Source organism: Pongo pygmaeus, chromosome 2 (assembly GCF_028885625.2).
Source record: "Pongo pygmaeus isolate AG05252 chromosome 2, NHGRI_mPonPyg2-v2.0_pri, whole genome shotgun sequence".
Taxonomy (NCBI): Eukaryota; Metazoa; Chordata; class Mammalia; order Primates; family Hominidae; genus Pongo; species Pongo pygmaeus.
In genome coordinates this window covers 41,250,636-41,277,541 of record NC_085930.1, presented here as the reverse complement: position 1 = coordinate 41,277,541, position 26,906 = coordinate 41,250,636, and the positions used below count along the sequence as shown (strand labels likewise).

The 26,906-nt window shown below is 35.3% G+C and overlaps 1 protein-coding gene across 10 annotated transcripts in view; it reads right to left on the bottom strand.

The window, feature by feature from the left end:
- Positions 1–26,906, bottom strand: part of DZIP3 (DAZ interacting zinc finger protein 3) — a 103,250-nt gene that overhangs the window by 54,676 nt on the left and 21,668 nt on the right. For 7 of the 10 annotated variants that reach the window (XR_010125673.1, XM_063661598.1, XM_063661599.1 and 4 more), the window contains 10 exons: positions 26,663–26,818; positions 21,263–21,379; positions 15,336–15,528; positions 13,373–13,455; positions 11,930–12,054; positions 8,694–8,808; positions 4,726–4,845; positions 3,167–3,268; positions 1,422–1,514; positions 584–636 (listed from right to left, as the gene is read on the bottom strand). Coding sequence is in view for 9 of the 10 variants with exons in the window: in XM_063661598.1 (XP_063517668.1) it covers positions 584–636; positions 1,422–1,514; positions 3,167–3,268; positions 4,726–4,845; positions 8,694–8,808; positions 11,930–12,054; positions 13,373–13,455; positions 15,336–15,528; positions 21,263–21,379; positions 26,663–26,818 (1,157 nt within the window). In the remaining variant the exon portion in view is untranslated. The remainder of the gene's footprint in view (positions 1–583; positions 637–1,421; positions 1,515–3,166; positions 3,269–4,725; positions 4,846–8,693; positions 8,809–11,929; positions 12,055–13,372; positions 13,456–15,335; positions 15,529–21,262; positions 21,380–26,662; positions 26,819–26,906) is intronic. The other 3 variants (XM_054483606.2, XM_054483607.2, XM_054483605.2) reach the window with 1 other exon arrangement.

Here is a 26,906-nt window from a genome sequence, read left to right as displayed (position 1 = left end):
CTAATAAGGGAAAACTGATGCTTTAGATGTCAATGCAATGTCCCTACTAGATTGAAAAATGGCATTTATACACGTTAAACAGAAGAAAAAGAGAATCAATTGATTGGGAGAACTTTTATATTGAAACTTCTAACTTTAGTAGCAACACTCTATAATACCACTATTAATTCTAGGCTTATCAAATATATTACTCTGCAATACAGTTTTCTCATGTAAGAAACAGGAAGATTCTAATTGCAAGACAAGCTTAGTGGTTTGGATAAGTTTTGAAAGATAGAAAAGTCTTTATTTCATAACAAACTAACTTTAAGAAAAATACGTTTGTTTAAAGAAAAGGATTATTTTCATATTTAATGGGAAAGTATTCACATAATTTCTCCATCTCCGCTTTAGAATGTAAATGTCTACAATAAGTGGTGACAGGGAAACAAATGGCAATTAAATATGATTTTTTCACATACCTTAATACTACCTTAAAATTTAATGCAGCTCCATTAGGTGACAGAAACACAGAAGAATTAAGCAACCAAAAAATATATGCATATTCCAAAAAAGGTAACAGAGTAATTTATTTTAAGCTTACCTTGCTCCTAAATTTTCAATGGTTATATATTCATCCTTTCTCACAACTTCAAACTGCAAGTAATAGGGAAAAAAATAGCCCTAAAGTAGTTCAATTTTCAAAATGTTTAATGTTATTTCTTAGCTTAACATTTGAAACATACAATGAGAATGAAGCCACAGTGAATATAAAACAAACAAAACATGAATAACAAGGTAAGTAATAAATAATCCTGATCAAAAAAATGAACTAGAGTTGACCTTAAAAAAGCAGTTCTACTTTACATCACTATAGGATTTAAATGCCAAATCTGAAATACAAAAATAGCACATTTTACAATAAAGAAATAAGATACATTTCTAGTCATAATTTGGTCTATTTAGTTATAAACTAAAAATTCAACAAGATATTTCATTAATTAAAACGTAAAATGGATATCATCTGAGTGCATTTTATGTAACAGGTACTATATGTGATGTTCTGTAGATACCTTCATAGGAGGATATTTACAGACTAAAAGAGGTTCAGAAAGTCTAAAATTATTTTTAACCTTAGGTGTCAAAGGATTAGATAAATTATCCTTAGTTCACGATACTTTCCTTATTGGTATACTTATGGCATATTTTGTCTTTGTTTCTCTTTTTGTGTCTTTCTCTTTATTCTTAAATTTTTACTGTTCTTAAGGACCACTTAAACATTGTATAAATCATGGTAATAAAAAGGTTCAAGAGCTCAGTCACTATCAAAGGCAATATGGCTGGAATCTAATTATGATGATTCCCAGGTCTGTTTCAAGTCAAAAATATTTTTCCAAGGAAGGAAAGCAAGAAAAAAAAAAAGGACAAAACAAGATACTCACCAAAATTTTAACAATTCCAGGTACATCACATTGCAGCATCCTTACCATGTCACCTGTACATCCTTCCTTCAAACATTTTTTCCCACTAAAACTCTAAATTTATTAATAGAAAAAAATAAAAACAGAAAAAATCACTGATGTGCAAACCTGATTATATTTAAATAAATGTAGTTAGAAGCAAATGTTGCTAGACAGTAAACTGGAAGATGTGAATATCTGACATGTAGCTGTTAAAAGATGGTCCATTTCATAAATCAATGGATATCCTATTTAAAATGTATGATTTCACTCTACTTCAAAATCTTCAAGTATTTTTAGCTGTATTACAGACTAAAATGCATTTGCTGCTCCAGAGAAAGCAACTTCAAGTAAAATGTACTAATTAAGTATGTGTAAAGAGGATTACTGAATTTCTATCAGATATGTGAGGATTCTAGGGAAAAGGAAAGAATAAAAATGTTACATTCTTTCTCTAGTTCTGGTCTGCTATTTCTTTTGGTTAAATTACTTATTTTTCTTTTACTTCTCTTTCTAAAATTCAGTAATATTAATTGCCCCTACAATCAAGGAAATTGTAAAGTATATACCACTTAAAAATGAATAAGTAAATCTTTATACAATTGTTTTTACAGTTTATAATATGAGTTCATCTGTTTTATCTGTTAATTCTTACAAAAACCCTATGAAATAGGTTTATCTTATCCTTACTTTAGAGCTTAAAAAATTAGTCTCTGAGCAATTAAGTTACCAGTCTAATATAATAAAACTAGTAAATGGCTCTGTCTGGACTTGAACCCAGATCTCCCAACTCCATATTCAATACACTTTCTACTACACCACAATTGCTTTAAACAGGTTTTCTGTTGTTTGTAGAATGTAAACACTATGGAACCAAACATTATAGACCCAACTTACAGTCATCAGCTCACTAAAGAGTAATTAATTCAGAATTGGGCTTTGTATTTCCACTTTAATATTAGTGGCAAACAACTCTATTATATGTTATATATTATAATAGTTAATAATTATAACAGTTATATGTTATATATTATATAATAGTTATAATTATAACTTATATAATTATAGTTATATAATTATATAGTTATATAGTTATATATAATTATATAGTTATATAGTTATATATAATTATATAGTTATATAGTTATATATAATTATAACTTATATAACTAATATATAATGTATAACCATATATTATGTTATATAATTATATATTATCTATAACTATATATGATGTGTAACTATTATAACTAAATATAAATATTAAAAGTTCCAAATATATTTTTGAAGACTATGAAATTTGTCCTTGTTCTTCACCTCTAAAATGGAAATCCTTAAAACTGTATAATTATGCTTTCTGTGTTTTCACTAAGAAATTCTATTCTATGATCCTATGTGCATATATGCAACAATATTTCTATTCTTAAGAGTATACATTTCTAAAAGGAAGGGAACAAATTGATAGAAACCACTAAGCAAACCAACTAGTAGTGTATCATCTACAAAGAGCTGTTTAATAAATGATGACAATGAATGAAAAGTGGTAGGGAGATAAGCATCAGAGAGAATTGGGAAAGAACAAAGAAGGAAGTAAAAGAAAAAGAAAAAAAGGAGGAAGTAAAAAGAAGGAGGGAAGTTACAAACAGGAAGAAACGATGGGGAAGAGAACAAAAGAGGAAAGGGTAGAGGAAGAAATGCTGTTGTAGTTTTAAGAACAAATATAATACCTGATCATTTTCACCTGGATACTTTAAATTCTTGAACTTTTTCCAGCAAATTTTATGGAAATAAACACAGCAACTTTTACTGCACATTAACTGAAAAAATCCCTGGAAAAAAATAAAAGTTATCAATAAGGACATGGTGATACTTGTATAAATAAAAAAATTATATTAAGTCACTTTAAAAATTATTCTATAATTAGATTTTACATGGCATTCAAAATTTATCAACAGAACTCAGAGATCACCAAATAACTTTACAAGTCATTTTTACATCACTAAAGATAGGAAAATTAGGACAGTAAAAAAAAGGTCAATAATTTGAAAAAGTTAATATATTTTCCATATTCTACGTACAACAAAATATCAGAAACCCAGTGAGTGATGTCTATAGAGGAACATGCTACCTACCCATCTTCATCTCCATTTTCATATTTCTCTTCCTCCATCCCCAGCTCCACACCATTACTGCCTGAATCCCCTCTGTTACCAATAATGAAAACTCAGATTTGCTGCCTTGGTGACAGCTCCTGAGCTACTGCATTATCCAAGGGTATAGATTGCTTGTCTTTCCCACCGTACCCTGCCTGGAAACTACAACCTTGCTTTTTAAAATTTTTGCTTTGATGACAAAAATTAAATTGTGTGCCTAGGTATTCCTGCTGCTACATGCTGTTGTTCATTTGATTAGAACCCTAAAGCATTCTTGAGAAACCTTAGAACCATATCACCATGTCACTTAAACCAATACTGAACAAGCCTGACCCTGAGCACTACATCTCACCAGGCTCACTTTTCAATCCCTGTCTTATTCTATTGAATAGATCTTGGTCTTCTCCTTCTCCCCACCTATCGGATTGGCTGTACACATCATGCCTCGCAATTAAGATTTCAGTTATTTTTTTAGAAGTATTGTCTGATTTGCACATCGTCTCATCCTATCTTGTGATTTCACAAAGTCTTATTCTGATAGATCCAGAGAGATCGATCTATCAGAAGTATTCTGATAGATCCAGAGTGATAGATCTATCAGAAGTATTCTGATAGATCCAGAGAGATAGATCTATCAGAAGTATTCTGATAGCTAAATTTCTTCAAATCAAGGCTGGTTACTTTTTCCCCCTGCCAAGGCCCATAGAAGAGAAAATGATCACTTATTTAGCAGTATCATTCCTGAGGAGTGACAGCCTTTCTCCTTAGTAAAATGCTACCACCATTCTTAACCTCTAACAATTCTAACTATAAAGTAAAGGATTTTTTAGATCATTTTCACTATATGACTGACTGCAGGAATAATACTTATAACTTCAGATGCACGTGAATGGTTACAAAAACCTTAGCAAAACCAATTTATTCTTTTATTGACTCACAGAATATAAATAATTCCTGATCACTCTGAATCCAAGTTCTCAAAGATAGTAAAATAACTTTTCAACTGCTTTACCATTGTAATTAAACTAAATGCTCTTTTAAAATATTTTATACATAATTTTTATAATTTTTATATAGTTATATATAATTTTCAATTACTTTTTAAAAATACTGTTAATTGACAATTACAGTACCTTATAACTGGTGTTCTTCAAAATGTCAGCTTCACAAGATCGTTCACAATCTAGGTAACTACAAATTGTCTGCTTCATTATATTGCTTTCAGTTGTCTTGATAAAATTATTAAGAAGATCCTAGATTTTAAAAACAAAGAATTCTCATGAATTATTAATAATAAATTAACACCACAATTAAGACTACCCATGTTTTACCTTGGTAATATGTCGATATCATATCCCTTTTTGAAGTACTTGTATATATATATTTTTAATAGTAATAAAACATTTCCCTAATTCAAAGTAAACAATGTATAGGAAGGTCCTAAATTAGAAGTACTGGATTTCTTAATGAATGATATAAACATGGAGAATGGAGAGAAGTGTATGTCTGAAGCCATACATCTCTTTATCACCTAACTCATAGCATAACACCTGGCATATTCCTATCAAGAATTATTTGCTCTAATACATACACACAGAGAGACAATAAATCGCTGGTGTCCAAGACAATCTTGGCTGGAAGCAACCCTTAGGTCACTGCATTGGCAGTGGAACCACTGTGGTAGTGCAATATGCCATTCACTGCTATAATGGGCAAAAGTACAGTAGAGAAATATGTTTTCAATGTCTTTAGTTACAAATCAGAATATAATTTCTTATTTTAAAATGCTGATTAAATGGCAAGAAGTGGTGGCTCATGCCTGTAATCATGGTGCTTTGGGAGGTCAAGGCAGGAAGACTGCTTGAGCCCAGGAGTTCAAAGCTGCAGTGAGCTATGGTAGCACCATTTCACTGCAGCCTGGGTGACAGAATGAGACTCTATCTCTAAAAAATAAAATAAAATAGAATAAAACACCTAACAATGAATGAAATGCTGATTAAATACAGGTGAATCATGTAATCAGGTATAAGTTAAATGATTAGATAAGGTCCTTCATACTTATCCTTTAGAGGGATAGTGTTACAAAATTTCAAATAGTATTACTGCTAATATATTGAAGGTATACATGATAAATAAGCCTCTAGAAATTATTTCACAAATATCAGCTCAATGCAGGAGGACAAAGTTGAGAAAATTTCCCAGACAGTAGAAAAAAGTATCTTGAGAAATAAGAAAATTAGAGACTCAGTCTAGTCTACAAGGCATCTGAATAATAAGTATTTCACAAAGAAAAAGAGAACATTAAGAAAATATTATGAAATATATAAAACAAGAAAATGTCCCAGAAACAAAACACAAGTTCAGAACACTGGTGATACAGAAAATATCCTTAACAATTCCCAGAAAGAAGAAAATAAAACAGGTCAAATACAAAAGTTTAAAAATCAGAATGAAATCAAGTTTCTTAAAAGTAATATTAGAAGTTAAAAGATAACAGAAAAATGCTTTTAAAAAATTAGAGTCCAAAGTGGGAGGATCACTTGAGCCCAGGAGTTTGAGAGCAGCCTGGGCAACATACTGAGACTGTCTTTACTAAAAAAAAAAAAAAAAAAAAAAAAAAAGAATTTTTTAAAAAAAATTAGCCAAGTGCAGTGGCATGTGCCTGTAGTCCCAGCTACTTGGGAGGCTGAAGGAAAAGAACTGTTTGAGCACAGGAGGTTGAGGCTGCAGTGAACTATGATCATGCCACTGCACTCCACCCAGGGTGACAGAGCAAGAACCTGTCTCCGAAAAGAAAAATTATTCTATCCTCAGGCAAGATATGAACAGAGTATACAAAGGACAAATTATTTTGATACTTGAAAGGTCTCAAAAAATTTACCTCCCATGCAAGCTCTCTTTTATGGGAAGCTGCTAGAGGATAGAGGAGTTGCACCACCAAAAGAAGGAAGCAACCCTAGGAAGGAAAACTTGAGTTCTGAGAAACAGAGGATTCCACGTAGAAGAAAGTTGAGGAAAATTCCCAGGATGAGAGTGAAGGGAAATCCTGAGGCCAGCTTAAAAAAACTTATACTACCGGTAGGATAGGAGAAAGAGAGAGAGAGTGAAAGAGAGAGAGAGTGTGTGTGTGTGTGTCTGTGTGTGTGTGTGTGTGTGTGTGTGTGTAGGGGATGTATAAGCAAGCTAAATTCTCATTTTTCATAGTGAAAAGTCAAAAGAGAAAAACCTGGAGATATGTTTTAAATAGCAGTATTTCTTTTGAAAAATAGGTAAACATCAAAGAAAAATGTCTAGAAAGTTGGAAGAATGCCTGTAGGAAGCAGAATTTCAGTTAGAGATAACAAAACAGAAACTCTTATTTTAAGTCTTTAAAGATTATTCGACAAACTGAATATATATATTACTGTGTATAAAATAAAAATTCACTTAAAAAAGTTAGATAATAAAGAAAGCAAAATACTTTGAAAAGAGGAAGAAAAAGAGTAAAACAACCAAGATCAAGTAAGGGACTGCTTTGTAAAGTAGGGATGAAAATTTAGTATTTTTAAAATGCATAAAATTATTACTTTAGCAAGTCAAAATTAAAAGTCATATGATTACCGACAATGCCAAAAGCTGTCTGCATGTTCTATTGATTACTGAAAGAAGTATATCCGGGGACTGTTGTGGGGTGGGGGGAGGGGGGAGGGATAGCATTGGGAGATATACCTAATGCTAGATGACGAGTTGGTGGGTGCAGCGCACCAGCATGGCACATGTATACATATGTAACTTACCTGCACGTGTGCACATGTACCATAGAGCCTAAAGTATAATAATAATAATAATAATAATAATAATAATAATAAAAAAGAAAAAAAAAAGAAGTATATTAAAATATTCTATTGTGATTGGGGCTTTAAAAATATTTCTCCTTCCAATTCTGTCAATTTTTGTCCCATATATTTTGAAGCTATATTACTAGGTATATACAAATTTGAGTTATTATATCTTCCTGGATAACTGAATTTTATATTTTAATAAAATGTCTCTCTTTATTTTGAGTAATGCTTTTGGCCTTAAAGTCAGGTAAAACATAAAGATCAAGAAAGATTTAAAGTTTTTTAAAGTTTTGAAAAAGATATGTCATTCAAACTTAACCAAGAGAAACCTGGTTTAGCTATGTTCATATTAAACAAATCAAAAAGACCCAAATGGCTTATCAGGTGGGTTAAAAATTACCCAAAAGGTAAAGAATACCCAGAAGGTGTGGGAAAATGAAAAGTCTCACACTATTTGAAGAATATAGAGTGGTACAATTTTCTGAGAGAAAATATGGAGACATACAACTTTATAATTGTGTGAACACTTGCTCCACAATTCCACCTTTAGAAATTTATTCTAATGAAACGACATGAGAAATATGCAAAGATCACTTCATATAAGAAGGAAAAACTGGAAATATTTAGAATAAACTTAGCAGGGAATTAGTTGAGCAAATTACAGCAAAGCTATATAATACATTATGACAAAATTGCATTGTATAATAAAGACTGAGAAATAAAAAATACTATATATTTCCGAGTACAAATAAGTGTACACAACATTACAACTTAAAATCACAAAATAAAGGCTATTAGTGTTTATACGTGTGTGTGTGTGTGTGTGTGTGTGTGTCTGGACAGATATAAATAAAAAATGCTAACAATGGTTTCTCCATTTAAAGAAGAAATATAGATGAATTTCATCTTTATCTTTGGGCATTTTTATATTTTCCATGTTTTCTGAACTAAGCAGTTAGTACTTTATAATTTAAATCAACAGCAAAATAATGGTAAAGAGAATTAGGAAAAAAAAGTTAGCAGCTACATTTGACTCTAACCATGCAGGGTACTGGCCTAGTATCACTATTGATCTTCTCGTTATTTGAAAATGTTAACACTGCCACCTCACTTCTCCCTCCTTGTTGAATCACACGTTCTGCACTAGGTAATGCAATAAAAGTTGTTTCTTATATAAAAAGTTATGTGCCAATAAAAGAACATGCTTGCTGTAAGAATATGATATAGTTGGTTATTCTGATTAGTTATAAATAAAATGTTACTCTTAAATAATTTCTTACTTTAAAAGTTGTAGGTAAATCTTCATCTTCTGTAGGATCTATGTCAAACCAATGGTCATTTTTGTCTCCAATTTCTTGTAAGCTTTTATGAAATTCTAGCAGTCCTCCATTATATCTGAAAGGCATTTTAAAATAAGGTTAGTTTGAACGGGACTGTGTAGATGCATGGTTTACCAATGAGACAACAAGTAACCCATCTTTTGTGGTAAATAGGGTAGTGATAACCTCTGGCATGCCACAGAATACAAATACTAGGACTCTCACCTGTGGCAGATTGGGATGAAACACAGGTGGAAGGGGAGGCACTAGATTATGTAGTAGCTCAAGCTTGAACGGTATGGGGGCCATGGTAATTAAAGGGACTGTAGAGTTGGTTAGCTTTTGTTAACTGTCTTGGAGGCCTTGAAGAAAGAGAATGACAGGCACAGGTCAGCCAACTATTAACTCAGGATACACTGTGAAAGCCAGAAGACCTCTATGGGGGCAACTGAAAGAGACTCTCATCCCCTGTGGCCATAATCCGTGCTGAAAATAAGGCCCAAATTTAATCATAAAGTGAAACAAACTGATATTGAATGCACGGCCTCAACAAGACTAATACCATCAACTCAGGACACTGAAAACTAGGCGGCCTCTACGGCAACATCAAAAGAACCTCCTCTAGACATAAGGCAGACTACGCTGAAAATGAAGCTCAGGATTTAACCATAAGGGTAGAACAGCTGCAAAGGAGACCCAAAACACAGCCTCAACAGAACTACACTAAAATTAGGGCTTTGATATGCAATGAGTAGACCCTGGGATCTAAAATGGAGATATTTAGGTGAATGTGCTTAGAAACACTGAATCCTTAAATTTCCCCCATGAACCCTCTTCACTGACAAAGACCTCTTCCTTGCCATAGGAGAGCAGCCTACCTTTATTTAGAGACCACGCAAAAATATCAGCTGAGATGCATGTCTCAAAAGATGATGCCCTTCCTTCTTAAGATCTTCCCCTACCGGCTGGGTGCGGTGGCTCACGCCTGTAATCCCAGCACTTTGGGAGGCCGAGGTGGGCAGATCATGAGGTCAAGAGATCGAGACCATCCTGGCCAACATAGTGAAACCCCATCTCTACTAAAAATACAAAAATGAGCCGGGCATGGTGGCACATGCCTGTAATCCTAGCTACTCGGGAGGCAGAGGCAGGAGAATCCCTTGAACCAGGGAGTTGGAGGTTGCAGTGAGCCAAGATTGCGCCACAGCACTCTAGCCTGGTGACAGAGCGAGACTCCGTCTCAAAAAACAAACAAACAAACAAAAAAAACACTTCCCTTACCTCATTGCCTTCAGACAATAAATCTAAGGTCAGGTGGAGAGCCCAAGTGAGAAAACAGAGCCCCTGCCCAGGAAGAAAAAGCTTGTTAATCATAAAAATTGCAGAACCTGACTAGAATGTACTGGCAGGAACAAGAGTGGGAGTGGATCTTTAAAGTGCTGAACCAAGGGTAAACACAAGGCTGAATGGGGAAGTGTACACTGATACGGAAAAACTCTTCCACAATTCAAGATTTACTTTCCTAGAAAGGACGCCTGAATCCAGTCCTAATATGGTGCTGAGAAGGCTCCTTGAAACTTGGACACAATAATGGTCTATAGTAAATTAAGAAGAAATGCTGAAAATTTCTTGGAGGAATATTAAAGGAGTCAAGGAAGTGAGAATATTAGATTGACTTACTATATAAAAACACAGAACCCACCACTAATTCAGTGTTCCTAGAAAGGCTCAGAGGATACCCTATTCATTAATACAATAAGAAATACAGAGTAAGAAGGGCACCAGTGTCTTTGAGGAGCTCAGTGGTGGTTGTCCTCTATAGGCCAGAGATGAAAGTAATGATACTGCCATACAACTGGACTTTCTAGTGTCAATGATTTGGAAAATGAATTCTCTCCAATGCTCATCAGTAAAGAGAATAAAAAACAGTTTTCACATCTGAGGAAGGACAGCAGGATACATTCTTTGTTCTTGTCTCAGGCTACGTTAAATTCTCTTACTTTGTCACAGTATAGACTAAAGGGATTTGGATCATTTTGACATTCTGCAAAACATCACACTAGCCCCACTAAATTGATGGCACATGCTGCTCAGACCCAGTGAACAAGAAGTGAGATGTCTTGTGGATAACCTAGTAAAAAAACAGGCAAGCCAGAGAATAGGACATCGACCTTACAAAGAATCAGGGAACTACCACATAGGTGACACTTTTAGGGATCCAGTGGTTTGGCCCAGCAGTAATCCTTCATAAGAGTTTGCCCAAGCAAACTTTTCCAAATTCATCCCTCAGATCTTAGCCAAACATTGTTTTCTCAGGGAGACTTCTGATTCCCAGAACCAGTCTCCAGGAAAGACTTTAGTTATTCACTCTAGTTTCCTTCATAGCTCTTTATCCTATTTCATAAATATTTTATGACTGATTATTTGATTAAGATCTATATCTTTCACTGTACTTTCAGTTACATGAAGACCGGAACTGTATTTTGTAAACCACTGTAACCTCAACACCTAACAGTTTCCGGAATATAATGGATACTTAGTAAATAAAATGAATGAATGAATGATGTTACAAATGGTTATGGATCTCCATATATGAAGTAAACAGATAATCTGTATAGTTTCCTCCATACAATTTTACTTTCTTAAAATAAGTAGTAGCCAATACTCCAAAAACTCAGCATTTGGACCCTTTTCAACTCTTTATAAGCTCATTTTATACTTTTAAAAACTATTCCAAGTTAGTGGTGATAATACTAATAACTCCAACCATAATTTATTTATTAAGTACAGCATTTTTGTGTCCTAGGCAATGTTAATCACCGGCAAAATCCTCATGAAGTGAACCCTACACTATTATTAGTTCTATTTTAGAGATAAGAAAAAAATATAAGGCTTAACAACATTAAGTTTCTTAGCATAAGTGATAAAAAATGTAGCTGAACCCAGGTCTATCAGACTCTAAAGCCTATGCTCCTAATGTTAATGCTAGACTGCTTCTTATTGCTATGGCCTGTTAGGTTTGCTATTTAATATTCTCAACTACATTAAAGAAATTATCTACACAAATAGGCAAAGAAGAAAAGGACAAAACAGTAGAGCACAAATGTCACAATGCCTGGTATACCGTGCACACTTACTTCCATTTCACAATGCTGAGACTTCACAGGCAACATCTACCAGTTAATTAAAATCCTTACCTCTTTTGAGCACATCGCAGTAAACCACGTCCAAAATAAACTAAAGACATAAAGTTTTCACAAATTTCATTTTCTTGGATCATCATCTTCATCACCAGAAATTTATTCTCAGCTTCTGTATAATCCTGTAGTAACATAAAACTAGGTTTGGCCGATGTAAAAGTAATTTTTTTTCTTTTACAATAAACAATTACTTCTCAAACTGGAGAAATTAGGGCAGCTTTAAAAATAATCCAATCATCTGGTCATTTATTCACATTCTGAATCCTGGCATCTCTGTATGTGATTACAAAGATCATGTAGTCAGTGTTTAAGATATTTATTTATAAATAAACTTAAGACCTTCTTTAACCAGTATTTCAAAGTGAATATTAAGATGGTAACAAAAATTTGTGTATCTAAAACTGGCAATTAGGCATGGTGGTGCACACTGATAGTGCCAGCTCCTTAGGAGGCTGAAGCAGGAGGATTGCTTGAGCCCAGGAGTTAAGTCCAGCTTGGGCAACATAGTGAGACGCCATCTTTTAAATACATACATATACATATCTAACTGGCAAGTACTACTAGCCAAAATAAGGGCTTTTCTGATAACTGTTAAAGCACAATTCTTTATCATTCTTCCTAATGGGAGCACAATTCTTCACAGTATTTCAGATAGAAAGTAAGTGACTTGTCGCCCATAGATATAAACTCTTTTGTGGAATCACCACCTTAATTATAAACAATATAGGTCTGGAGGTAAATATCAGGATCTGTTATAATAGATGCTTCAGTGAAAAAGGCATAATGGCCTCAGTCTCTCTAGAAAAAAAAAGCTGGAAAAATGCTGCTTGGCCTTACTTTAAAATATTCTCTAGTACATCACAATAAACAATTAATACTATATTAAATTATTTAAAATAGAAATGTTTTCAGTTTGGCTGCTTATCAATTCTACTTCACTTGTTAATTCTAATTAACAAGTCATATTTATATATTTAATTTATGAAGTCAGAAATACAGATTTGGGAAGAAAAAATAAGAGAAATATCAAAGCTATGAAGAAAATATGAGAAATCATTAAAAATCAGAAAAAAAAGGAAATGTTAAATTCAACAGAACCCTTAGAAATTATCTAGTTAATTCCCATATTTGTACTTATTTGCACTTAAGTTTGACAAATAATTTGAGGTACAATTCATATTTTACAAAAGGTATAAGATTAAAACCAGAGGGATTAAGCTATACTAGAAAACGGGTTAAAATGTATTATGTAAGTGAAAGAAGCTAAATAATTTTTTATTTTACATGAATGGTAAGCATTTAAAAGATAAATAAAAGAAATGAAGTTATAAGCTAATATTGATTCCTTTTTTAATATTTTTAGTTTCATATTATAATCTTTGGCCTGATTATTCTAAGATGTAAAAAGATTTATAAAGGGCAACTAACATGTTAACATACCTCTTTCTTTCCTCTTTCAGTGAGTGCTACTCCATATAAAAACAGTAATGTCAAATAATAACCAATATTAATCTGGTGTGCCTACAAAGAAAAAAATATGTTAATTGGCTATTTAGACTAAGCTACTTTTCAGTACAAGCTTAATTAAATATCCTAAGCTTAATTAATAATTATTAAAACAAGTAAAAATTATCATAACATTATCAGTCATCTAATAATAACTATAATGTATTTTAGACATATTTGATAATTTGACCCAGGAAGAAAGAGGATAGTCAATAATCTCAAAATAAAACATTAAAATTTAATCAAAGGAAAGGATATGGAAGAAAGATGGCCAAATAGAAGCTCCAACAATCGTCGCCAACACAGGAACACCACACTGAACAAATACCCCATAGAAAAGCCCCTTCATAGAAACAAAAATCAGGTGAGTGATCACATTACCTGGTTTGAACATCATATTAAGGAAAGAGGCACTGAAGAGGGTAGGAAAGACAGTCTTAAGTTGCCTACACCATCCCTTCCTCCATCCCCTGACTACAGCTATGTGACATGCAGAGAGAATCTGCGCTTGGGGGAAGAAAAGCACAGTGACTGTGGGACTTTGCACTGGAACTCAGTGCTGTCCTGTCACATCAGAAAGCCACACTGAGCAGAACTCAGTCAGTGATCACGGAGGTAGCATTTAAACAAGTGTTAGCCATAGGCAAATCGCCCATCCCAGCAGTCAGAGCCTGAGTTCCAGCAAGCCCTGCCATCGTGGGCCAAAGTGCTCTGGGGTCCTAAATAAAAGGCAGTCTAGGCCACAAGGACTGCAGTTCCTGGACAGGTCCTGGTGCTGTGCTGGGTTTGGAGCCAGTGGATTTGTGGTGTACGCAACCTAGCAAGATACCAGATGGGGCAGGCAAGGGAGTGCTTATGTCACCCCTCCAACTCCAGGGAAAACAACTCACATGTCTGGGACAGACACCTTCCCTCTGCTTGAGCAGAGGAGAGAGAAGAGTAAAGACGATTTTGCCTTGCCACTTGAATATCGGCTCAGCCACAGTAGAATCCTGAGGCTCTAGTTCCAAGACAATATTTCTAGACACATCCTGGGGCAGAAAAGAATCCACTGCCTTGAAGGTAAGAACCCAATCCTGGCAGGGTTCATTATCTGCTGACTAAAGAGCCCTTGGGCCCTGAATAATCAGCAGTAGTAGCAGTACTCGCCATGGGCCTTGGGTGAGACTCAGAGCTATGCTGGCTTCAGGTGTGACCTAACACATTCCCAGCTGTGGTGGCTATGGTGCGAGATGCCTTTCTGCTTGAGAAAAGCAGAGGGAAAAGTAAAGGGGACTTTGTCTTGCAGCTTGAGTATCAGCTCAGCCACAGTGGGATAGAGCACCAAGTGGGCTTCCAGGGTTCCCACTTCCAGACTTCAAGTCCTGTCTGGCACTTCTGCACTTGCCCTGGGCCACAGAGAAACACACTGCTCAGAAAGAAGAGACTCAGTATAGGTGGTAGCAAGGCAGTGGTCACCATAGGGTTTGAGCAAGAACCAGTACTGTGCTGGCTTCGGATCTGAACTAGAGGAGTCTCAGTGGTCGTGGCCACAAGAATGCTTGTGTCCCCCACCCCCTCCCCCAGCTCCAGGCAGCTCAACACAGAGAGAGAGAGAGAGAGAGAGAGAGAGAGACTCTGTTTGTTTGGGGTAAAGGAAGAAGAGAACAAGAGTCTCTGCCTGGTAATCCAAGGAGTTCTTAGAGATCTTAACCAAGACTACCAAGATGGTACCTCTATGAATCCGCAAGAGACACAGGTTTACTGGGCTTAGAGTGTCCCCCAATGCAGATATGGCAGCAGTGACCAAAGACTTAAATCACAACATGCAAGTCCCTTTGAATACCTGGAAAGACTTCCCAAGAAGGACAGGTACAAAACAAGGCCATACAGTGAAGACTAGAATGAATACTTAACTCTCCAATGCCCAGACATCGATGGACATCCATTAGCATCAAGACCATCCAGGAAAACATGACTTTACCAAACCGAAAAAGGCACCAGTTGCCAATCCCAGAGAGACAAACATGTGACCTTTCACAGACTTCCAAACAGCTGTTTTGAGGAAGTTCAATGAAATTGAAGATAACACAGAGAAGGAATTCAGAATCCTATCAGATAAATTAAACAAAGAAATTGAAAATAATTTTTAAAAATCAAGTAGAAATTCTGGAGCTTGAAAAAGCAATTGACATGCTAAAGAATTCACTACTGTCTCCCCAACCCCCACCTACCCTTCCCAGCCTCTGGTAACCATCATTCTACTATTTTTTTGAGTTCACTTGTTTTAATTTTTGGCTCCCACAAATGAGTGAGAACATGCAAAGTTTGTCTTTCTCTATCTGGTTTATTTCACTTCACATAATGACCTCCGGTTCCATCCATGTTGTTTCAAGTGAAAGGATCTCATGATTTTAATTTTTCTTTTTGTAGAGATGGGGTCTCACACTATTGCCCAGGCTGGTCTTGAACTCCTGGGTTCAAGTGATCCTTCCACTTCAGCCTCTCAAAGTGCTGGGGGGAATCTTGTGCTTTTTTATGGCTGAATAGTACTCCCCTGGGTATATGTACCATATTTTCATTATTTATTCATCTGGATGGACACCTGGGTTGCTTTCAAATCTTGGCTATTGTGAATAGTGCTGCAATAAACATGAGAATGCAAGTATTTCTTTGATACACTGATTTTCTTTCTTTTGGGCATATCCCAGCAGTGGGATTGCTGGATCCTATGGTAGATCTATTTTCAGTTTTTTTGAGGAACCTCCAAACTGCTCACCATAGTGGTTTTACTAATTTACATTCACACCAACAGTGTAAGAGGGTTCTCTTTTCTCCACATCCTCACCAGCATTTGTTATTGCCTGTATTTTGTACATAAGCCATTTTAACCTAAGTGGGCAACAGTGTGAGACACCATCTCTACAAAAATACCAACCCTACTTTTTCAGCATCTATTGAAATGATTATACAGTCAACAATAATTCATTATACATTTTAAAATAAGAAAAAGAGTATAAATGGATTGTTGTAACACAAACGATAAATGCTTGAGGTGATGGATAGCCCATTTACCCTGATGTGATTATGTATTGTATGCCTGCATCAAAGTATCTCATGTACCCCATAAAATGTACACCTATGTACCCACAAAAATTAAAAATAAAATTTTTTAAAAACTGGTAAAAAAGTATAAAAATTTGTTACATTAAACCTTTCAAAAACTCTCATTCACTGTCTCTTTTATTATGTAATATTTTAGGTATCAAGAACACATTAAATAATAATATAACGAACACTGATGTATCTACCATCCACCTTTAAAAATACAATGATCTGGCTGGGTGCAGTGGCTCATGCCTGTAATCCCAGCACTTTAGGAGGCCGAGGCAGGCAGATTACAAGGTCAGGACATCGAGACCATTCTGGCCAACATGGTGAAACCCTGTCTCTACTAAAAATACAAAAAATTAGCCAGGTGTGGTGGCATGCGCCTGTAGTCCCAGCTACTCGGGAGGCTGAAGCAGGAGAATCACTTGAACCCAGGAGGCGGAGGTTGCAGTGAGCTGAGATCGCGCCATTGCATTCCAGCCTAGGTGACAGAGTGAGACTCCATCTCAAAACAAAAACAAAACAAAACAAAAACAATGATCTTTTAAATCAAAATCCTTTACTCTCCCACATGGATTCTGCAAAATAGTATGAACATAAAGCTTTTCACTTCTTCAATGAAAAATTAAACCATGTGGATATTTCCTTCGTATAAAAATGGTCTATGCAAAATTCCTGAGATGAGATAGATTAGGGATCAGTGAATTGTAGAGGGAGAGAGGTGGGTGTGACCATAAAAGTCATAAGAGAGATTTTTGTGGTGGTGGAATAGTTCTTTTATCTTGATTGATAAAAGTCAATTTTATGTAGTTACACAAATGTATACATTTGTACATAGTTACACAAATGTAGTTTGTGTAGTTACACAATGTACATGTAGTTACACAAATGTACACATTTGATAAAATGGCACAGAACTATACAAGTCTGGGCATTAAAAAGCTAACCTAGCTGGCCTGAGGCTGTTATCCTTATTAAGTCCTGCTTGCAAAGTTGATCTTTGGCTGATGTCTGGGAACCTGAATTTTGGCAGTGTTCCCTAACTGATAAAGGTGCCTTGCTATGTCTAGACTATTTGTGCAAACACTATGATTTATGCTGAGCATCTGGGAGTTTCTTCTAGAAGTCTGGGATTTTGATAATGCCAGGCAGCAGGTACTTAGATGACCAACGCCCAATAAAAATATTGATCACTGAGTCTCTTATAGGCTTCCCTGGGCAGAAACATTTTGGATGTTGCTACATTTTCATTGCTGGAGGTGGCCGTATATACTGTGTAGCTTCTCATGGAAGGGAGAAAATATGGAGGAACCTGCAGATGGCTTTCCTCAGACTTCACCTGTGTCTTTTCCCCATATGATCTACTATATATCCTTATCACATCACCATAATAAATCTTAGATGTTAGTATAACCATATGCTGAGTCCAGTCCTTCTAGCAAATCTCTGAACATGAGGGTGGTCTTGGAGACCCCAGACACAAAGCCCCATGGACCAACATCAATTTCCTGGTTTTTTAAAATATGTTCTGGAGTAATGTAATTATGTAACTATTGAGGGAAACTGTGAGGGTACACCAAAACCTCCCTGTCCATTCTATTTGTGATGGTTAAGTTCATGTGTCAGCTTGACTAGCCACAGGGTGCCCAGATTAAATATTGTTTCTGGGTGTGTCTCTGAGCGTGTTTCCAGATGAAATTTGCCTTTGAAATGGTAGACTGGGTATAACAGGTTGCCTTCTCCAAAGTAGGTGGGCATCATGCAATCCACTAAAGCCTGCATAGAACAAGAAGTAGAGGAAGGAAGAATTCATCCCTTTTTGCTTCCTGTCTACTTGCTGGAGCTTGGACATCTCATCTCAACTTCTGCCTTCGTCCTTGGATTTATACCGTCTTCTTAGCCTTCAGAACTGGGATGAGTTATACCACAAGTGTTCCTGGGTCTCCAGATTACAGAGAGCAGATCATGGGACTTGCTGAGCCTCTATAATGACATGAGCCAATTCCTCATAATAAATCACATATACATTCCTTATAATCATGTATATGTATATGTGTATATAAGTATTTGTATGTTTTATGTATATAAAACAGAACACACACACATACACACAACACAGCAAAAACCAGTCTGGTTTCTCTGGAGAACCCTGGACTCCTCTGCTCATAAGCTCTATATCGACTGAAGATTATAACCCTATCTTTTGTCACATTACCCTTTTTCATCAAGATTTCCCCATACCATAAACAAGATTTTTCTTGGTACATAGAATGATAAATATCCATAGGATATAAGCTTTCTTTTTTTTTTTTTTTTTTGAGATGGAGTTTCAATCTGTCACCTAGGCTGGAGTGCAGTGGCATAATCTTGGCTCCCTGCAACCTCTGCCTCCTGGGTTCAATCGATTCTCCTGCCTCAGCCTCCTGAGTAGTTGGGATTACAGGCGCATGCCACTATGCCTGGCTAATTTTTGTATTTTTAGTAGAGATGGGGTTTCACCATGTTGGTCAGGCTGGTCTCAAACTCCTGACCTCATGATCTGCCCGCCTCAGCCTCCCAAAGTGCTGGGATTACAGGCGTGAACCACCACGCCCGGCCCATAAGCTTTCTGTTTATACTGATCTAACTGTATACTCTCATGTTGCATGCTTCTAATGACCAACAGTATTCAATGAGGAGATAACTGACTGGGATTATAAATTTGTCTTCAAACTGATCTCAGTGGAGACAGACATGTGTGTTTGTTCTTGATGGACTAAGTGAGTCTATTAAATATAAACTCCTCATAACATCTAAGTGGTTCCCACTTTAAAATTCCCATCCCTGAAGAGGCAGTAAACTGTTGTAGTTCAGACCATAGAATCTAGAGCCAAGGACTTCATCCTGACTCCACTACTTACTACCTGGCCAAGTTAGCAAGTTATTTAACCTCTGTGCCCTAAGATGGGGTACTTACGAACAGTAAAAGGGCTAATTTTTACAAAGCGCTTAGAATAGTGGCTGTCATACAGCAAACACTAAATAAGTGTGAGCTATTATTTTGTAATTAAAAGAAAACAGCTTCATGAATAACAACAGAGACTGGCTAATATAATTCTAAATAAAACATTTCTAAGAACAAGATAAGATGCAGAATTGTGGTAATGCTATAATTAGAGGAGGAAAAACTCTGGAATTTAAAGATGCAAGTTGTCCATTTCTAACCTAAAGCCCCTGTCCTTTTCTCCTACCTTCTCCCCATCAGCAAAGATTATTCCAAGAACTAGAATAAAATTAATATAGAGATGCTATTCGCAACTGCACCCCTATAACACATAATCCACTATTGCCTCCTACAAGGTTGTCTTGTTCCTTTTTGGTGGCCTTGAAGAACAGATAGAGTAATTTAGATACAGCAACAGACTGCTTTGACCATCACAATGCCACTTCTGCTCACAAGTACTACCTAGAGCTACCAAGGGAGAAACTCTTCCATTTCCTAGTCTAAGACTCATCTTTGAAGTAATGTCTAAGTAAAGAAGGCTAAGCAATGGGTACCTGTTAAGGCTGATTTCACATTGATTTGTTTCACTGACTGGCAATCTGGTCAGTGGGAGAAATAGCAGGTCTGCCATATCCCCCAAGTTCTCAGGATTACAAGATGCAAATCCCCCATTTTCTTTGTTTCCTCGTTGGAATCCAACTAGAATCTCCTTCTGAATGGTGTAACTCACGCTGTAAGAACCCTAATCCCCAGAATCCTAAATAAGAATTATTTTTCCATCTCTTTGTACATCATTATAATATGGGATTTAATGTCTTAGGCTCCCTTTTTTGGTGTCTGGGTAGTCCTTTTTTGAAGATAACCCTATTTATTTCTAAAGTATCATTTGATCTTAAACACATAAATACATTTTGTTAATTTTACCTATAATAGAAATTCCAACTTTTACAAATATAGAAATCTCAGAAGAAAGAGAAGCTGATTACGGTTTAAAAAGACAGAATATTTTTTCTTTTTCAAAGTGATAAATAAAAATTGTATATATTTATCATATACGACATTATAAAATATGTATACATTGTGAAATGACTAACTCAAGCTAATTAACATATGTATAACCTCACATATTTATCATTTTTGTGGTGAAAATACTTAAAATCTACTCTAGGCAATTTTCAGGATAATACATTGTTATTAACTATAGTCACTATGTTGTACAATAGATCTCTTGAACTTATTCTTCACAGCTAACTGAAATTTTGTATCTTTTGACCAACATCTCTTCCGTCTGCACTCCTGACCCCTTACCCCTAGCCACCATTGTACTCTCTGCTTCTGTGAGTTCAGCTCCTAGATTCCACATTCAAATGACATCATGCAGTATTTGTCCTTCTATACTTGGCTTATTTTTTTAACTTTATGATTCTCCATTTCTAATTGGGAAAGCCCATTTCTATTAGTTCAAGTTTCTCTTAAGATGAACAATTTTGTGGTAGGGAAGGAGACTAGAATAGGCTTATTACAGAGCCAGTCACATGAGAAAGTACAAGACATATATAAGTCATCTACCAGTCATATAAGAAAGTACAAGACACAGGAAGGCAATCAATTTATACATACCCTTTTCTAGAGGTAAAAGGAAAAAATAAAAATTGGCCCACACCTTAAAATAAGCATGCATTGGCTGTTTTCTCACTGAGAAATGTTGACCAAGTCCATTACATCAAATTTTCAAAAAAGAAAACACTTACAGTATAATTGCCAGCTTGAATGTTCCTAAGTGCTGCTTCTAGCTGTGTAATCAAGAAACGTAAAGTCAAAGCAGGAACAATTTCCTCACCATTCTGGCTGTTAGCTGCAACTTCTCTCTGTGGAAAATTATTCAGTTAAAAATGTCTATAAGTCTGAACAAACATCTACATATGTTTACATTATACAAATAATTCATGCTCATTGGAGAAAATTTTAAAAATAGAGATTAAGACGGTTTTTAAAAAAAAAATCCATAGCAACCAGATACGCTCTTCTCATGTTTGCTTTTAAGTAGTCTGATGAATGTCGTTTGTAACTATTTCCTTAAAACAATTTTAAATTTTATTTATCTATTTAATTAATTAATGAATTTATTTATTTTTGAGATGGAGTCTCGCTCTGTTGCCCAGGCTAGAGTTCACTGGCGCAATCTCAGCTCACTGCAAGCTCCGCCTCCCGAGTTCACGCCATTCTCCTGCCTCAGCCTCCTGAGTATCTGGGACTACAGGCACTCACCACCACACCTGGCTAATTTTTTGTATTTTTAGTAGAGACGGGGTTTCACCATTTTAGCTAGGATGGTCTTGGTCTCCTGACCTCGTGATCCGCCTGCCTCGGCCTCCTAAAGTGCTGGGATTACAGGCATGAGCCACTGCGCCCAGCCTCTTTAAAACATTTTTTAAAAAGGCATTCCTATACCTGCCAAGGGGTTGGCAACATCCACACCTACTTCAGTGGAAAGTGGTAATCCCACTTCACTCTCATACCTTCTATTGTGTGACATAGCTAAAATCTTCCAGCCCTGAACCTGTGGTAAACAGGAATGCTGGCATTAATACCAATACAAGGGTAAACCATTTCATGCTGCAATCTGATTGCAACTGAGCTAATGCATGCTTTATGCTGGCATTAATACCAATACAAGGGTAAACCATTTTATGCTGCAATCTGATTGCAACTGAGCTAATGCATGCTTTATTATGTACTATAGTTTATTTACATGGTTGAAATGAAAGGTAGGACTATGTCTTTGTGTCCATTCCCCAATGTTTTCTACCCACAAGTGCTTGGTTTATATTACATAATCTGTTTAATAATGTATAATCTGCATGGAAAATTTAATCTACACTTCCATAACTTGGTTTCCATATATAACATTTTCCTGTTTTTTTCCTAGCTGACTAGATACCTTATTTCAGTCTCCCTAGCAATCAATTTAATGAGCCTCTTCTCTATCAATACATGTTCTCCAGGTAAAGTAACCCACTATCATAATTTTAAATAGTGTCTACATACTGACAGTTTCCAAATTTACATTTCTAGCCAAGAACTTCACCTACAATCCAAGCTCAAACAATATCTCTTGAATTTGAATAGAAATATAAAACATAATACTGAAGTTCCACCTCTGTCAAACAGCCTAGGTGGTTTCAGATCAGTCTCCCAATAAGAATAACTAAAACAACAGGACAAGATATAAAAACTAATTATCTGAAAGCAATGGAAAACTACTAAGACAATGAAAATAAAAACCTCTGAAAGGCAATCTCTGGAGAGCTGACTTTTGGAGCCACTTTTCTCATTAAAGTAATTGCCATATTCAGTTGTGGCACAGCCTTCAGCAGATTTGCAAGGCTTGGGGGAAAACTGGAGTGCATGGTCTATAAGGAGGAGCAGCCCTGGTAAACAGCCCATTCTTTTCATTGAGGCCCTGTTTTGGTTCCAATGGAAGCAGACCATAATTAAAGGATTTCAATGGAAATAGTTTATTTGGGAGGTACAGAGACAATGGTAGGAAAGTGGAGAAGTAATAAAGTGAAGGAAAAGTAGGCTTTAATTAAAGGATGTGTTATTATGCTAGTTACCCATGGTGGGCCACTGCGGTTATTACAACTGGGAAATTTTGGAAAACTCAAAAATACAAACCTCAGTATTAACCAACTCAAGGGAAGAGGCAACTTGGATATTCATATAATAACTCCCAAGACCTACTGATTGAGTGCTTTCTGGGGTGATGGGGGAATATTAATTCCTTGGGTCTTCTGAACTGCCATGAGAAGTAGCTTTCTCCTGTTCTAGAAAAAAAGGCCCTGAGGCATAGAGATATAGATATGGAAAACTAGAATTGTCCAGAGCATACTGAAAATATAGGTAGGATCCAATTGGTATGGTGGGGCACTGACAGAATCTGCTACAAAAGGTAGAGAAACTGAACCTTCCTCAAAGAACTAAGTAAAGGTTGGAATCATTTCTATCCCAGGTTGAATTAAATAATTTACTAGAAAAGCAAAAATAAGAATTACTAGAAAAAAATTTGTCCAGTTTTTCAAGTTCTTCACAGAGGAAGGTTGCTATGAGACAAACCAGGTAGCTACTCCAAGTAGCAGAATTATCTCTATTATCTTCAATGACTACAGTATTTGTATTTATGTTTTCATGTTCATTCATGATTTTGGATATTTTTGCTTTTGTTTTTGGACACACTTATTACGCATTTGTCAATTTGTTGGTCTTTCCAAAAAAAGCAAGTTTTGGATTTATTGATCCTTTCTATTTTATGTTTTAAATAGATTTCATTAGTTTTAACTATCCTTATTACTTCCTTTTCAAGTGCTTTTAATTTGCTGTTCTTCCATTAACTTCTTGAATGTCATGCTTAAATAACTGATACTCAACCTTGCTTCTTTTTCTAATATGTACATCTCAAGCTATAAATTCTCCTTGAAGCACAGTTTTATCTAATAACACAAGATTTGATATATATTTTTATTCAGTTCAAAAATGTATCTAACTTCTATTGTGATTTCTTCTTTGACCAATTGGTTACCTAGATTAGAGGTATATATCCTACCTTACGAACATACGGTTTTCTAGATTATCTCTTTTCTTGATTTCTAGATTAACTGAATAGTAGTTAGAGAACATACTCTGTATATTTTGATACTTTGAAATCTGATGGGGCTTGCTTTGTGACCTAGTGTATGGTCAATTTTTGTAAATGTTCTGTGTGCACTTAAAAAGAATGCATAATCTGCCACTGTTGGGTGCAGTGTTTATACATGTGTGTCTCAATTAGAGCAAGTCTGCTATAGGTCTACTAATTCTGTGTCCATGTTATATCAGTTATTAAAAGAAGTATGTTAAAATATCCCACTGGGATTGATTTGTCTTTTTCCGTTAGTATTATCTATTTTTATCATCTTATCATTCATAAAGATTCTGTATATATTTGGTCCTACTTCTGGAACTTATCTTCTACTTTCTAGATATGTCTGAGGTATAAAGAACAAGTAACAATCTTTTAGTTATTAGAGCTTCATAACAACTTTTAATGTTTTAGTGGGCAAATTCCCAGCCCTACTCCTTTACACTTTTCTTAAATAATTTTCTTGGCTATTTTTCCTCTTATTTCCCATGTGAACTTTAGACTTAGCATTTAGCGACACTAACCAAAAAAATCCCATTATTTTAGTGGAATCATACGATATTTGTGGATTTTAATTTGTAGAAAATTGACTGTTTTAACATACTGTGTCTTCCTACATGTACTATTCCATTCAGGTCCTCATTTCTTACCCTTAATAGAGTTTTAGAAAGTTTTACTTATTGTTTTAATATGGAGTATTGATTTCTAAATTTAATGTGAGTACAATCAGTGCTTGGGTACTTACTAAAATGCAAATTCAAAGACCTATCCCCAGAGATTTTGATTCTTTAGAACTGGTATAGGGGTCAGATATTCTCATGTAAGTGGTTTAGAACAAGCTTAAAGAAATACTAGTTTATCTTGTACATTTCTTAAGTATTTTACTCAGTATTTTACTTTTGTTATCATTATAAATAAGTACAGTTCGCCCTCCATATCCACAGGTTTTTGCCTCCATGGATTCAACCCACCATGGATTGAAAATATTTGATAAATAAATAAAGAAAGAAATAGCAAGAATACAATAATTTAAAAAAATTGAAAAGACAATACAGTGTAACAACTATTTACATAGCATTTACATTGTATTAGATATGTAATACCTCGATGTAATCTAGAGATGATGTAACGCATATGGGAGAATGCGTACAGGTTGTATGCAAATACCATGTCATTTTACATAAGAGACTTGGGCATCCTTGGATTTTTGTACTGGGGGTGTCCTGGAATTAACCTCCCACAGATACCAAAAGATGACTGTACTATTCTTCTATTTTTACCTTCTAGTTGCTATTTTTTGCATATCTGAAGGCCACTGATTCCTGTCTTGTTGTTTCTAAGTGATTTCCAAAAGATAAGAGGGAAATGGTGGCATTATTCTATCAATTTCTAGCCAGAATTCACTTATACTGCCGTAAATTATCTCAGTTAAGGTTATAATTGTGCATAAAGTCTTATGAATATCTTCAGTTTGTTGGAATTTTTAATTATAATAGTATTAATGTGTTTCATGGAAATAACCATATATTCTTTCATAGAAAGACAAATGTAACCTTCTCAAGACAACTATGGTGCTTTACCCTTCTCTTCTCTAGTTAATTGCCACAAAGAAAAGAGTATATAATTTTCTTTAACTTCAGAAAACTCTATTAATTTAAGAAGTGGTATCCTTCTTATGCTGAAAGTTACCATAAACTATACAGAAAAACTACTTTCAAGACGGAAATCTACAATATAGCTTCCAGAATATTTATTATACAAATAATTCCAAAAATTTGGATATTATTTTTAAAAATGCATTTTTGACAAATGTGTTAACTTTTTTTTTTTTTTTTTTTTTGAGACAGAGTCTTGTTCTGTCTCCCAGGCAGGAGTGCAGTGGCATGATCTCAGCTCACTGTACCTCCAACTCCTGAGTTCAAGCAATTCTCCTGCCTCAGCCTCCCAAGTAGCTGGGACCACAGGCATGTGCCACCATGCCCAGCTACTTTTTGTATTTTTAGTAGAGACCAAGTTTCACCATGTTGGCCAGGCTGGTCTCAAACTCCTGACCTCAGTGACCCACTCACCTCAGTCTCCCAAAGTGCTGGGATTAGAGACGTAAGCCACTGTGCCCGGCCAAATGTGTTAATATTTTATGACTCAGGAGAACAAAAGCAGTCCCCTGTCCCAGAGTGGCATGTTACAGGTTATTAGTAGGACTGGAATAAACACTAGACCTTGTAGTCAAAGCTTACAAGCTACCAACCCACATTCCTACCATTATTCTTAAAAGGCTAGCATCAAATGACTCTATTTGTTCAATTTTTTAAAAGTCTACAGTCAAGGTTGACAACAAAGCCCTTTACAAGAAGTAAGATGGAGATTTTTTTCAAGACCTTGGCTATACTGTGTGGTTTAAAAAGAATTTTAATTAAAAAAGTCATATACAGACAGCTGCACTTCTGCCCCAAATAACAACTTATGATGTTACCTGCATAGTTTGGAAGGAAAAATCTTCTTGTAAGAACTTCTTAATGTGAGGAACCACACCTTTTGGTAGAGTATTAATTGCATTTAATAACTTCTTCACTTCTAATAGTAGGTTAACAGGGACAAGATCAGTAGGTATGTCATTTTCCTGTTTGTCCTAGAAGACATTATTGATTAAAAATTTACACAATTATGCATATTCTCATTCACTCTAATTCTAAGATCAGCCAAAGCATTAAAAAAGG